The 15,486-nt window shown below is 57.0% G+C and overlaps 1 protein-coding gene across 1 annotated transcript in view; it reads right to left on the bottom strand.

Moving 5' to 3' along the window:
* Positions 1–15,486, bottom strand: part of PHACTR3 (phosphatase and actin regulator 3) — a 218,207-nt gene that overhangs the window by 87,502 nt on the left and 115,219 nt on the right. Inside the window, exons 2-3 of the mRNA XM_065892441.1 lie at positions 10,628–10,789; positions 6,493–6,570 (exon numbers count right to left, since the gene is read on the bottom strand). Of these exons, the coding sequence (XP_065748513.1) occupies positions 6,493–6,570; positions 10,628–10,789 (240 nt within the window). The remainder of the gene's footprint in view (positions 1–6,492; positions 6,571–10,627; positions 10,790–15,486) is intronic.

Here is a 15,486-nt window from a genome sequence, read left to right as displayed (position 1 = left end):
GTCCAGCATTGTGCCAACGGTGTAAAGGCGGAGATTAACAAGACAATCCTTACCCCCCAGGTGGCTCAAACTGTGGGCGGCCACACGTGGCACTGCCAGTCCAACAGAGGCACAGCCAAGGGCTGAGGCGGGAATCAGGGAGTCCTTGGTCTAGGCAGGTGGCCAGCTCAGAACGGAGGACACCAGGCTCCTAGCAGGGCTGAAAGGAGGACCCGGCCCTCCCCTTGCTGGGGCTCAGTGGCTGGAGCCTTTGAGGGTCTGGCCTTTGACTGGTTGATCACCTCGGGTCACATCTTAGTGCCGCGGGGCCGGGCGCTCAAGAGCGTAACAACTGGTCCAGATCACACAACCAGAGTGGCCGGTCCGGGCAGGGAGGCTCAGCCAGCCGATCGTACTCAGCCTTCGGACACACAGCTCACAGCCCGGTTCATGCAGCACCCACAAAGCCCCCGGCTCCACCCTAGGCCCCACGGCCAGGTCATCCAGGCCGCCGCAGTGCAGCGTGTCAGCGTAGGCTGCATACGTCCACACGGCTGGGAGGCAGCAGCGCGGGGGAACCAGCCTTGCTTGGAGGCAGCGGGGAGAGGAGAGATTTATTTCAGAGCCGGGGGTCCGTTGCTTAAGTCAGTCCTGGCTCCTCCCTGCTGTCAGGGAGCAGTGTCCCTTCTACTCCTCGAAGTGCCCAGGTGGGACAAAAGGTATAAGGTCACCCTCTCTACCCATCCCACCCCACGGCACATGGGGTTTCTTGTGCCCAGGCAGCAAATGTCTCCAGGCCTCAATTTCCTCTTCTGTAAAATGGGGCTAATACTCCTGGCTTCGCAGAGTCAGAGTGAGAATTCAGTGAGCGAACGTCCATAACGCATCTGGCATGAAGCAAACACCATGCATGTGCTTGTAATTACCCTCACTGCTGCTCACAAAGGGGAGAAGGAGGACGACGACAAGGGTGATGGTCTGGCCACTCGGCCTGGGCCCCTCGGCCCACGTGGTATCAACAGGGCCCTCCCCACGCCCAGGACTCAGGCCAGGCCTGTGACGTGACCCTGCAGGGAACGTGCACTTGTAATCACTGTTCACCTTCTACCATCTGCTGCACGCCCCCTAGCGGGGAGGGCAGGACGGCAAGAGTCTAGAGACTTGGGTCTCGGAAGATGCCATCTATGCAGCCATGTCACCTGGCCTGGGGGGTGGGTCTAGACCAGGGACCGGCTACCGTTCCCTAGAAAGAAGCAGATGGCCAGTATTTGTATTTTAGACTTTCTGGGCCACATGCCACAAATCCGTGCTCCACATTCATCTTTGTTGTTTATTTTTTACAAAAGTCCTTCAAGTTTAAAACCATTCTTAGCTCAAGGGGGCTTTAAGAAAACAGACCTTGGGCCAGATCTGACCAGCAGCCAACCAACCTCCACCCAGGAGAAGACCAAGACACAAGCCAAGAGAAGTCACCCAGTGGACACAGTGAGATGCCACCAAGCTCAAAACTACAGCTTCTTGGACCCTCTCTCATGACTGGTTTCCTCATACTTGAAACACAGCTGTGACAGTCTCTGCTACCAGATTACTCAGCCGCTGGTGACAGAGGTGACAGCCCGCACTGACTGAGGCTGTGCACAGCTAGAGACACAGCACGGCACTCTGCTGGCACCATCTCACCTGAATGTCACAGCTCCCCGCCCCATTAGGTGTGGCTACCACCCACCCTTTACAGATGGTGACACCGAATCTTAGAAGCGGCGGGTCATTTGCTGCTGGTGACGATCCCCGTTGTTAATAATAACGGCATCTCCATCGTCATCAATGAAATGGTCAGAACACTGAAACTGCGAGACCCAAAGGTCCCCACCCTCCACCCGGGCTCAGCAAAGGCTGCACCCGGACGCACAGCCCCAGGATTCCTCCACCTACTTTTACGTCCTAGCGGACTTGCAGGACTTTTCTGGGCTGTGCTCAGAGCTCCGGCTCAGAATCATGTTCACTGAAAAGTCACAGTTCTCAAAATAGCCTGGGCGGCAGGGTCGTTGCCAAGCAATGCTGGCAGGCAGGGCGGGGGGAGCTGTGGGCAGCTGGTCCCCTGCTCCTCTCACTATACTGTGGGCGCTCCCTCCCGGCCAGGCGCTTCCGAGGGCGGCAGAGGGGAGCCGGAGCCGGAGGCTGGGTTATACGCAGAGCAGCCACGCTGAGAGGGGACATGTCCCAAGCAAACACGCACCCCGCACGCACACGCCTGCATGCACACGCACGCACGCGCGCACACACACACACACATACACACACACAGCCCCTGGCGCTCCTGCCACACAGAAGCCAGACAGACTTGACTCGTCACTGCCAACTGCCCCGAGGACAGGAACCTCGTCTTTCAGGTCACGGAACACAGCACCGCGGTAACAACCACCTCCTCCTTATATCCAGTGATAGAGAATGAAAGTCCTTCAACTATTAAGACAAAGCCAAGCAGACACATTGAGGAGGATGGAGTAAAGTCACTCAGGGCACACACGGCGTCTGGACAGAGAAATGGGCCAGCTCCTGTCCTCACTCATCGTATGTGGGCCAGGGACCTGGTGCAGGGACTGGGACACCAGCCTGCCCTCGCCTGTCACAGATGTGTTGCTGGTCAAAGCTGTGAAGACGGAGTGAGAGGAAAGGGTCAGCTCCCGGTCCCTCGTGCAGACCTGGCCGCATCTCACACAACTCCTAACCATACTAGTAGGGTCCTTCCTCGATCCGGCAGATTCCCAGACCTTCAGGAACCAAGGATAGGTCAGAGGGGTTCATAAAACGCATGTGTTCACAATATCACAAAAAAACAACCCCCCCCGGAGAGCGGGGAGGGCGAACCCATGCCCTGGACACGGGCTCACCTCCGGGACGTGCAGGCTCTCTCCTGCAGGCCCGTCCACAGCCGGCTCACGCAGCCGGCTCCTGACCGCTTTGCGGGCAGACTCCAGGGGGCTGACCCAGGGGCGTGTCCATGTGCACGCGTGTGCACACCTGTGCAGGGCAGAGGACCTTCCTGGGTTTGGCCTGGCCTAGGACCTTCAAGTGCGAGTTCCTGACGCTGCTAAGAACTGCAGGCAGCTCTGGGAGGGTCTGTGGCCCCAGCCTGTGCGGGGCCTCTCTGGGCCCCTCGGTCAGTGTCGGAGGCTCGCTCAGCCCCCCAGGCGCCCCCTGGGTGTGAAGTCCAGGCTCAGTGCGGGGTAGGGGGCAGCCAACCACAGGGGGGCGCTCCTGGCTACAAAGCCGGCCAGCCGAGCTGGGCGCAGGTGGTGGCGGTGAGGATGAATCCTGAATCCAAGCCGGGGGCCATCTCTGAAGGGGGAGGGGGCGGTTCAACTGCCGGGGCCACGGATCAACCCAGCAGGAGCCCTGCTGTCCCACCTCCAGGACAAATTCGGGACCGACAGAGGCTGACCTAGAGCTCGACTTCACCCCAGTGAGAAAAGGCATTTTCTCAGCAAGTGCAGGACGGAAACAATCGCTCCAAGAGGTGTGCACCCCAGGAGCCTGTTGGCAAACACTCTCACATCTCCCCTTACCCCTGTGCGTCCAATAGAGGTAATACAGTTAAGAGTTTAAGGGAGATGAGTGGGTGGTGAGCCCACACCCCTACCCCCTCCCCCAGACCCGGTCCCTTCCCAGGAGCAACGCCTGCTCCCTGCCGCTAACACGCACCCCGCAGCGGGAGCCCCGCAGGCTCACTGCAGACTCAGCCCACCTGTCTCGTGGCTGCCCGGGGCGCCACGGCCACAGGGGTGCCTGTCACCCAGCCGCCTGCTGGGGAGTCGAATTCTCTCCATTCCGTCCATGCTGCAGGGAGAGGCAGGAGAACGCAAGCCCCTGTCAGGACCCCCCGCCCCCGTTTCTCACCTCCCCTAGCCCGCACCCACCTTCTCTTTCCTCCTCCTCGGGGTGCCTGCTCCCTTCCCCCACGGGGCCCTGCGTGGGCTGCTCCACTGGGCTGGAAGACGCTCCCCAGTCTCCCATCGCTCTCTGCTTCTCATCCTTGGTGGCACCAACGTTGGAAGCAGCTGGGGAGGCTTATAAACTCCCGACGCCTAGGTCCCACCCCCCAGCGCCTCTGACTGAAGAGCTCGCCAGGTGACCCTAGTTGCAGCAAGTTCTGAGAAGCAGCCTGCTATTAGACCCACTCCACCATCACCTCCCCCAGCCCCGGACCAGGTCAGGGGCCCAACTCACGTTCTTCAGGTGCTACGTGCCTTTCCTTCCCCATACTCAGCTCAGCTGTGATTTTGTATTGATTTGTGGGATTATCTAGTGTTTGTTCCCCACGGGACTGTGAGCTCTGGGAGAAAGGTATTTTGCTCACCTGTATCCTCTGCAGCTAACACAGACCCAGGCCCATAGCAGGTGCTCAGTAAAACGGTGTGGCGTCAGTTAACGAGCGCATTGTCAATTCTTGAGCAAAGAGACTGGGTTTCAGGCCCCCCCATTTCCTGGTCCACATCACTTAGCCAGAGAGAAAGAGTGATCTAAAGTCAGGGTTGGCAAACTACACCCTGGGGGCCACATCTAGCCCACCGTCTGTTCCACAGAGCCCCGAGCTACGAAGGGATTTTACCTCTTTAAATGGCTGAAAAAGAAAAATAATACTTGATGGCACATGGAAGTTATATGAAATTCAAATTTCAATGTCCCTAAATAAAGTGTTACCAGCACCCAGCCAAACCCACAACTTTGTGTAGTGTCTGGGGCTGCTTTTGCCTGATAACAGCAGGGGTAAGTATGGACCTCACAGCCTAAAATATCTACTGTCTGACTCTCTCCAGAAAAGGCTCGCTGACCCCAATCTAAAGCGGTACTACAGCTGGGCCGGCGTGAGATCTCCCCGCCAAACACAGAAGCCAGGAAAGCCGGCCCCTGAGCACGTCAGCCACGGGCTCACCCCATCAACTCGGCGGCTGGCTCTCTGTACTGAGGCCCCCAGACAAAATCGTTTTACAAAGATTCAGAGGTTAGGAAAGGAAAAACCGCACTTCTCCTGGAAGGTTTTCCCTTTAATGATTCACCTATCACTTTGTCTTTGACGGGAATCAAATCCATGTTTTTCTTCATCAGTGATAATATTTTTAAAAACAGATGATAAACAGACCTTCATATTGTTTTCGTTTTCCCTCCTCCCGCCCCAAGAGTTAAGGTAAGTTTTGTTGGCAACATATTCAAAATGCCAGAGTTTGGAGCTTTTTGGTTCCATCCAAATTCAAACAGTCCAGATCTCCATCTCAGCAAAGACATTTTCCCAAATCTGAGTCAGACTGGAGCGTCTAACATCTGAACGTCACAGGACTTGATACCAAGTTTTTTTTACAGACAAGGTTTGATTATTAGCACTAAGCAATTTCCCACGTATGTTTCCCATGAAAACAGCATCATCACCAAAGTACTTTTCCCTTTGCATCTGAAGAAGAGGAATGACCACAAGGGCCCTACCAGACGCGGAGCAGGTTATCAATCCGGATTCACGGACTCCATGGGCTCCCTTTCTACTTCCTGATACCTGGGCCAAATTACAAAGACACCAATAATATTTTAAGGCTAAAAGGGAGACAGGAATGCCATTTATTCACGTGAGCCTCACAGAATTGGCTCTGTGAGGCCAGGTTCTTTCAATCAGGAGGCAAGAGCTTGGTCCAGCTCCAGAGAGACCTGCAGGCGGCAGCGAGGTTGTCTCAGACCCCACCACCCCTGCCAAGCTTTAGGGTCTCAGAGAACTGGAAAGCATGACAGTTTAGCGTCAGGACCCAAGTCCTGTGCCTCACGCCATTACCAAGGGAGGAAGATGGGCGAACCCAAGAATCCTTAATTTAATTGTGCGAGTGATAAAACCTGGTGCTTCTGAAAGATGCAAACAAGGGCGGCTTCGCAGACACCACGGTGATGAAGGTTTCTGGACCAGAGTCTGAACAGCATCCGGGCCCTCCGGCTGCGTGACGCAGGGCAGCTACCTCCCAGGCCCTCCCATTGCTCACCTGGAGACCGGGTGATGACACCACACCCAGTCACAAGGATGTTGTGAGGACAAAAGGTTGAAGGCGGGTAGAACGCCCAGCAGAGCACCCAGCATATAATCGATCCTTATTAAACGGTAGCTGTAACACTAGGTGGTCATGGGGAACAAATAACTCACCCGAATCCAGGATTAAACTCTGAATGTGAAAAAACAAACAATCAGGACTAGCCACTAGCTTCACCCACACCCAGCTTGGGCGGGAAGCAACCCCTCATCCCCAGGGCAGGTGGCTGCACTCAGCTCCACGCCCCATGAGCAGCCGACTTAGACTCACCGATGGGTCCTCCGAGGCCCGGGGGCTGAGCCGTGGGTCCTCACTGGACCCACGGAGGCCTCATTCAGGTCCAGGAGCCACAGCTGGACACCAGGCTCCTCCGACTTCCACGCCACCCTGATGGGCTTGCTGGACCCCCGTGAGACCCGCAGCCCTGCCCGGCCCGGGGTGGCCCACTTACCCTGCTCCATCATCTCCAGGAGCCCCTTCTTGATGAGGTCCTCCCGACCTTGCCTGCTGGCCATCTTCTTCTCCAAGGCTGCACACACAACACAGACATCCAGGTGAGTCACGGGCAGAGCGCCGCAGGGCCCCGCCCGAGCCCGGCCAGCGCCACCTCCAGCGTAGGAAGACAGCAGAGAGGCAGCAGGTGACCGTGGGTTAGGGGCCCCCAGGTGGGGCTGTGGTTCAGGAACTCAAGCTCCCCCCTAAACAATGTGCTGAGCAGGGCAGAAGGGAGGTACCATGAGCACTGTTTAAGGCAGTGGCTTCCGTGGCTCATCTGAGAAGCGATGCCCCGTGCACCACCCTCTCTAGGCTCCCATCCCCACCCTCCGCCGACTACGCCTTCATTTTCCAGCCCAAGACCTTGTCCCCCAAATACCCTGGGGTGCTTTTCTGCCGTTCTATTTTCACCTGCTAAATACATCCCGACCACCCTTTTGTCTGTTCACAGACCAGTCTTCTGTCCCACCAGAGGCTCCTCCGATGAGCCCCAGGTTCATGCTTTCAAAGAATGTGCCAGTAGGGACTTCCCTTAAGAATCAGCCTGCCAAGGCAGGGGACACGGGTTCGATCCCTGGTCCGGGAAGATCCCACATGCCGCGGAGCAACTAAGCCCGTGCGCCACAACTACTGAGCCTGTGCTCTAGAGCCCGCGAGCCACAACCACTGAAGCCCATGTGCCACAACTACTGAAGCCCGATGCCTAGAGCCCGTGCTCCACAGCAAGAGAAGCTGCCACAATGAGAAGACTGCGTACCGCAATGAAGAGTAGCCCCCGCTCGCTGCAACTAAAGAAAGCCCATGTGCAGACAATGAAGACCCAGTGCAGCCAATAAATAAATAATGTTCCTTTAAAATAAAAAGAAAGAAAGAAATAGTAGCTTTAAAAAAAAAAAAGAATGTGCCAATCGAACAGGAAGGAGGCGGCCGGGCCCCGATCCCCCTCCACCGAGCCCAACGTGCAGAAGGAACCTCGTCAATTCCTCCTTTGGAACAGCCCTTCCGGCCCCCTCATCCCAGGGCAAACCCTCCAGCAACTGGCCCCCTACCCCTGCCTCTCCCCTCCCAGGCGCAGGTCTCAGTCTGCTCTCCTTCTTCTCCCTAACTGTCCAGAAAACGATTTGCCTGCAGTAGAATCCAATTTCCAAACATGAAGCCATGTCACCCCTCAGACCCTCTCTTTAAAAGATATGGACAAAGTACCGGCTATAAGCCTGGATCACAAAGGGCCCCGGGTCACCCACACGTATGAATGCCCTGCCCCACGTGGGAACAAAACAGCTGCTCGAGTAGCAGAGCTTAAAGTCTAGTGGCCAGTGACAAACAGGCAATGACCATGAAGTTATTTATTAAAAAATATTTACTGAGCACCTACTGTGTGCCAGGCACAGGGGAGCAAGACAGGCATGGACTCTGCCGGACAGCCAGAGCTTTGGGACAGATGGCAAACATCTGGGCGAGTGGCATCAACCAGAACCAGAGGGCATGGGGGCAGGGCGTCTGGGGAAACGCGGCTGCTTCCCTGAGGGTGTTTACGCTGAGGGATGAATACAGAAAACCCAAACATACCGGGAAAAAGACAACTGGGGGCAAAGGGAACATAATTTCCTTTCTGAGTCCAATTTCCAATCCAATTTCCAGATGCCAGCAGTGTGGATAAAACTGAGAAACGGAACTCTGGCTTTGGGAGGTGCAAGCAAAGAGGCTGCCGCCCAGTCCAAAAACAAGAGGCGAGCAGGACGAGGGTGAAGGTCTCCAGGACGGAGAGACCGCGCTGTGTGACCAGTGCTGGTGGCAGCCTTGGTGGCACGCTGCTCAGATGCACTGACTTGTGAGTCTTCCCAATGACCTGAAGAGGCAGTTGCCAGGGGCTGCTGTCTGCAACTCAGGACACCTGTCCCCACGGCCCAAGCCACCCGCCCCCCACTCCCAGAGCAGGTACGGGCTCAGAGGCCACTTCCCAGGCTTCAGGCTTCCGAGAGCCACCTTCATGGTGTCACCCCGTCCCCACTCTACCCAAACCACTGTCTGCATTGTTTTGTTTTTTTTTTCCTCTCTCTAAATCATCTTTATTTTTACTTCATCTCATCCTAACCAAGGACGCCTGTGAAAACGGGGATTGGATAGGCTGAAATAAATAACATCCCACACTCTGGGGGGGAAAGAACGGTTTAGCATAAATAAATGAAATGCAGCGCTGCCGGCAGAATTCCAAATGCCTGATAAAGGGCCCAACGGGGATGCCTGCCCGAAGGCGAGGATGCTGCAGGTCTTAACCTGGAGACCCTCAGTCCCCCGGCAGGGTCCGCACAGCATCCTGAAAATCTCACAGGTTGCTCCCCGCAGCCCAGTGCCAAGTGGGCCAGGGACACAGGGTCCCGAGAGCACGCAGCTCACCCTCCAACCCCACGGCCCAGAGAGCATCAGGGGCTCCCCAAGGTCACAGAGGTCACCCTGCTCTGGCCCCCTAAGCCTTTCACTGATGCCCGGGTGAGGCTTCCCCAGCTCGGTGCGTTTGCACAGCTGTTCCCCCAGCTGCGATGCTCTTCCCTGCTTCCCTCCAGGGGACCAATTACATCTCAGCTCAGTGTCACCTCCTCACCTGGACCTTCTCAGGCCACTCAGCCCAGGGCAACGCCTACCCCCCACCTCCTCCTCAGCCCCGCCAAGGTCGTGACTGTCACACGTGCTTGTCTGTCGCCTGACCCCCCAGTTGGCGGAAAGCTCTAAGCGGGCAGGGTCTGGGTCTCCCTGTCTACTTTGTGCCTGGCACACGGGAGCCACACAAGGTTCATCGAATATCGACGTTTGTTCTGCTTTCATCCTTGACGAGGAGAATCTGTCCATCAACTTCTTGGGTAGTTAAAAAAATAAGTTTGTAAATTGCATAAAAAGTGTGGGTGGAAGTACCCCCTGCTGCTGTTAGGGGTCCCCCCTGCCCCCCGCCCCACTGGCTTTGCCTCTGCCACCCCCTGAGCCCGGGAGTCTGCACCACTTCAAGCCTGGGACCACAGGGACCGCCAGAGGCAACAGCCCAAGACGGGCACTTAGCAGGCGGGTCCCCGAGGCCCAGGACTAACTCCACACAAGCAGCTCCCTCGCTGACTGTTTCCAGCAGCAGCTAACAGGCCTGTGGGAGCCGAGATGCGTCTCCCCTGGGGTCTGCTTCTCAGGGCACCGACCTCCGCTTCACCGAGGGCACCCCATCGCCCAGGAACCAGACCCGAGCCCGGCTGCCAGGCCCCAAGCCCACAACCTGCTGCTGTCTGGCCCTGGGAGCGGCTGCCCATCTGATCCCGCTTCCCGTTCCTGACATGGGCAGGAGCGCTGTGATACGGGGGCTTCTGAGCATTTCGTTGTTAGAAACGTGCTGTGTCGCTTTGACTCTTATGGCCAGTTGTGCTGTCGTCACCACGTGCATCCCCTGGGTCAGTCTCATGGCCAGAGCTCCTGGCTTGGAGGTCGAGGGGGCGGGGGCAGCGGTCCAGCCTCTCGTAACCCAGCTTCCCACAGAGCTGAAGGTGAGTGAGGGGAGCTCTGGGGTCCTTTAGTGGGAGGAGAGCATCCGGACGGGGCTGCCCAGGTAGGAGCCACCTCTTCAGGAGGAGCTTAGGAGCCGGCGAGCGTCGGTATCGAGGCCAAACTGAGGCCCCGACCCTCTGAGTGAATCCCCCAGGGGGCTCTTGGGGACAGTGGGACCCAGGCCCCAGGGTTGTCAAAGTGAGGGTCCAGGTGCAGGAGGGCTGGGTGCTCCCCACTCCAGTGTGGTCAGGAAGGAGAGATGGTTACAAGCCAGGCCTCAGCTCCAGCCTGGCCTTGCACTGACCTTGAGTCTGCATTTTTAACTAGGTCGAGGGTGACGTGTGTGCCCCTTAGGGTCTGGGCGTGAGTGGGCTTCAGGTGGGACCTGGAGCTGCTTCCCCGCCCCCGCCCCCACCAGGGACCTGGAAGGGCCGGTGGAGAGAGGGGACCCGCAGGAGGTTGAACAGCTCCTGGCCGTCAGAGGCCACAGAGCACAGACTGCCCCTCCCAACACCAGCAACAGAAAGCACGGTGACGGTGACGCCAGGCCCCCTCTCCCTGGTGCTCACCGGATGTTGTCTGCTTCAATTTTTCATTTTTCTTTTTCCTCCATTTCCAGGGTTTGAAGATTCTGCCCAGGGTGGCCAGTTTGCTGTTTCTCCTCACGGGGGGAGTTCGAATCCCTGAGAGCAGATATTCAGAGCGCACTGCGGGGGTTTGGTCCATCTCATCTGGAAGGCGAAAACCCAGCGAGGCGGTCAGTGATGACCAAGCCCACACGACAGCCTGGGGGGCCCGAGGTGACTCCCCTCCTCCCTGGGGCCACCAGTGATCCTCCAAAGCCTGGGGCTCAAGAGGGTGGGCCAGGCGCTGGAGACGGGGCTTGTTCCATCATGTACCAGCCCGCGTTCAGTTGGGTTAATTCACCTCCTGCTGCCTGCGAGAAGGGGCAGAGTTTATCCAGAACCAAGAAGCCCTAGAGACACCCAAAGATGCAGGAACAGCAGGGCTGGAGAGAGCGAGGACCAGGCCAGGGGAAGCCACCAGCAGTCAGAGGGGCCAGGACCTGGGATGGGCCAGTCATCAAAAGAGCCAGCCCAACGCCCCATGGGACGGGCGTCCCAGGGACGGGCAGCCCCAGCCGGCAGCCTCCAGAGCAACCCCTGAGGTTTGACTTCCAGAGGGCTGTGCCCGTCAGCAGCCCAAGTCACTCAATCCCTCCTAGCCTCAGTTTCCACATCTGGAAAATAAAGCTAATCATCATCCCTGATGCCTAGGGTTGAGAGGAAAATTCTGTGTGACCACACGGTGGCCATGACGTCTGGAAACATAGGTAGACACACATAATACACAGTTTCTTGATAGCATGTTACAATCCACGTGAAGTAATATTATCTACGCTTTGAAACTGTCTACCCACTCTGATTAACATGCCGCGCCAGCACGGGTGGCTCTCGGTAGACATTTTCATAATAATTTATACTGTGTAAGTAATACAATAATTACTATGGAGCAAAAGTTAGTCATTACTTGTTCTGGGCCGAGTGCGAACATAGTTTACCGCCATAGTAAATCTATGAGGTGGAGACTGTCATTATATCCATTTGACAAACGGGTGCACTGAGGCTCGGAGCCACAAGCCATTCTGTCAGCTGTCAGAGCGAGGGGATGATGGCCTCGGGCGGCCTGACTCCAGAGGCCCCTCTCGTATCGCTAGGCTGCTTCTAGGGTGACGATATAACTTTATCACCCAAAGCAGGACACACATGGATGGAACACAACAGGAGGCATTAACCAAGACCGTCCAAACCAAGCCAACCACTCTCTCCAGCTGTTTTTTTTCCATGCAGTATGCAGGCTCTTAGTTCCCCAACCAGGGATCGAACCCACGACCCCTGCAGTGGAAGCGTACAGTCTTAACCATTGGACCGCCAGGGAAGCCCCTGTCTACAGCTGTTATTTAATTGAGTGTTAAGTGTACACCAGAGGCTGGGTCCGCAGGGGGTCCACAAAGAAACTTCGTGGGGACAGACAGCCCAGGGGTCTCGTTGGAGGACTTCTCCCTGCAGACTTAGCAAACCAGCCAGGCTCCTAAGCCAATGACATTTTCCACCTTGGGTTCAGCTATAACCCCAGTGCCCGGCGCCTAGTAGGGGCCCAGGAAGTTCGGGCGGGGTAGTAAGTGAGCCAGGGCAGTCCAAGGACCGGTCGCAACCCCCAGCGCCGCACTCCAGGCGTGCAGGATGCAGACGGTCCTTCTCTCCTCAAGAGTCAGTTTACTGCATGTTATTATCCTCTCCTTTCCTTCCTCCACCCACGGATGCCAGATGGGAGTGGAACCGCCGGTGCCATGTGGCCCCAGAAAAGCTGACTGTCCTGGAGGCATTTTTGGCACAAAGGAGAAAGAAATGGCCTGGTCTCCCCAAGCTTCCAGGTTGGTTTGAAGATAAAGACGAAGATCCCCAGAGATACGCACGTAGATGAGGAAGAATTGTCATCGCTTTATTTATATCTCATCTCACTCCACAAAGGATGGGCAGCCATTATCAGAAACACATGCCCAACAAGACAAATGAGTGTCCGAGGAAATCCAGAGGAAGGGGAGTCTGGACAGAGCCACCGCATCAGGGGTTAGAGACACCACGTGTGGCTCTGAGCTTCCTGGCAGCCAAAGCAAAAAGGAGCAGCACATAGAATAAACTACAAATCAGACCCCAAACCTCACTCCATCTGCCCCCTGTATCACTGTGACTTTAGTCCAGGCCACCAGCATCTCTACCCCAGATGCTCACACAAGCCTTCTAACTGGTGTCCCCGTGAACCCCTATAAATGTAAGTCTGGTCGTATCGCTTTCCTGCTTACTCCCTGTGGCCTCCCCTCTCATTTAGGACAAAACTGCCAAGGCTGTAAACGTCTCCGAAGTCTGCTCCCAAGCCCCACCCACCTCACCCCTGCCCACTAGCCCCTGTTCCATTTCATCAGCAGCATTACCGTGCATTAGCATCTATGGCATGTTATGGAAACAGAATGTCGTAAGCGTTACGACGCAGGTGCCAGAAGCAGGGATCCGGGCTCACACCCTGGCTCCGTCACTACCTGGGGCTGAAGTGTTGACACCACTGTCCTCCTCCCTCCCTGCATTTTCACCTTTGCCCCGGCCTTGCTGGGGGAATAGGGGGCACAGGGGACTTCCCAAGTCCTTACCTGGGGGCTCACCATGTGGCCTGCTTGAACCGATGGGTGGTGGGCAGAAGGGACATTGTGGCTCCCTCCTCAACACCCCTTCCCCCCTCCCTCCACCATCACTATTGTATTTATTTATTGCGGTACGTGGGCCTCTCACTGTTGTGTCCTCTCCCGTTGTGGAGCACAGGCTCCGGACGCGCAGGCCCAGCGGCCATGGCTCACGGGCCCAGCCGCTCCGCGGCACGTGGGGTCCTCCCGGACCGGGGCACGAACCCGTGTCCCCTGCATCAGCAGATGGGACTCTCGACCACTGCGCCACCAGGGAAGCCCCCACCATCACTATTTTAATACATTGCCTCCCTGCTCCCTCCCCACAGTGGCTGGAGCAGGTACTGTGGTTCCCACCTCACTTCTGACACACTTGGGTCCTCACCGCACAGCCTGGGGCACAGGCAGGGCATGCTGACCACTGAACAGACTGCACACCACTCTCCCCTTGAGAAGTCATTCACTCATCCATTCACTCATTCATTCATCTATTCCACAAAAGCTTATTGACACCAGCCATGTGCCGGAATTGCACCAGGAGGAGAATGTGCAGAGGTGAACAGAAAGAATCCCTGCCTCTGTGGGGCTTCTAGTGGCCAGCGGGAGATGGACAACGGGAGCGGGGATATTAAGAAACCAAGCCTGCTCGCCCCATAGTTAGTTCCCTGCTGCCTTCCTCTCCTTACCTTTCCCCATCACATTCATCACCCGGTGTGTGTGTGTATGTCGGCGTGCGCACACACAGACATGCACACACACAGACCCACACGTAGATGCACAGTTATTTGTTTGCCTTTTGCTCAGTCACCTCCCTAATTTGACAGCAGGGTCTGCCTTTGATGGTTGGTTTGCAGCTGAATCCCTGGTGCCCAGAACACATAAGGTAGGAACCCATGTGGTGAAGGAGATCCTTCCAGACATGAGGACGGATGGACAGAACCCAGCATCTGCTCAGGGAGCTGGGGGAGACGCGGGGGCTGACTGGCAACGGAGGGTTATGAAAGGCTGCTCTGAGCGGGGTTACTGGAGCAGAAGCCTGGGTGAAAGGGAGCCAGCAGTGTAGATGGGAGCGGGGGCAGGGAAGAGGGTCCCAGGCAGAGGAAGAGCGAGGTCGAGGACTTGGAGGAAGAACGCAGGGTATGAGGGCCATGGATGCAGCTGGGGAGGCACGCAGGGGCTTAAACCTGATTCAAAATTAAGCCGGAGCGACTGGGTCTCTTCAGCTCAAACAACCTGATTTGTTCATTTACCAAATATCCAATGTGCGTGACCAGGAAGACGCCTTGGTCTGAGCGACTCCCCAGGGGCCTGTTCTCACTGGGGGAGCAAAGGTGGAGACAGGTTCCAGAGGTCTGAAGCCTGCACCTCCAGCACCCTCTCTCCCCGCCTGGCCCCAGGTGGTACAGGCCCAGGGCCAGGCAGGGTGAGGGCTCCCGAGGGCCGTCACTCACAACCCAAGGCCAGCAATTTCAGAAGAGATGCTCCGTCCAGTGAAGGAATCACTTACAAGCCACCCAAGGGGATGGATGGGTCACCGACGGTGTGCATGGGGGTCCGAGTGAGCAGAGGGGGGGCGGGCCCTCCTGGGTACCTTGTGGCCCACTCACACTGGAGGGTGGGAGTGAATGTGGGCAGGCGCGTGTCTAGCAGAGAGGGTGTGTGCATATGTGCATGCGTGTGCCTATATGGGAGGGTGTGCGTGCACCTGTACGTGTGCGTCACACAGAGAGAAGGGAGGCTGGGGGCACCGCCACCACCCTCTATCCCCAGCCCTTGAATTCGCTCAGCATCCCTGGAGTTGCCCGGGAACCTCCTTCCCACACCAGGGAGGATTCCCAGATTCAACACATTGGCAGACCCCTGCAGCCTCTGAATAGCACGCAGTGCTACGTTCCAGGGGCACCTCTGCCACCTGGGAAGCATTAGCAGTTAATTAATGAAAAACGTTTCCCCGCATCTGCCGGGAAAGTACGACGGGCAGCTGCGGGGCAGGCAGGAGGCCGCCCAGGCTCCCAAACGACAGATGGGCCAGGCGCCCCGCCCTGGGGCTGAAGGTGCGGCTCCAGCCCCTCCCATCTCTGGTCCCTTCCACAACTCCAGCCCTCTCCCGGTCCCCTCTGAGGTTAACGGCAGTCAGGGCCCTCGTCCCCCAGGACCCACTGCCACCACGCCATCGACGGATCCCACAGACCT

The sequence above is a fragment of the Phocoena phocoena genome, chromosome 15, assembly GCF_963924675.1.
Source record: "Phocoena phocoena chromosome 15, mPhoPho1.1, whole genome shotgun sequence".
Lineage (NCBI taxonomy): Eukaryota > Metazoa > Chordata > Mammalia > Artiodactyla > Phocoenidae > Phocoena > Phocoena phocoena.
This window is presented reverse-complemented; position numbering and strand designations above follow the sequence as displayed.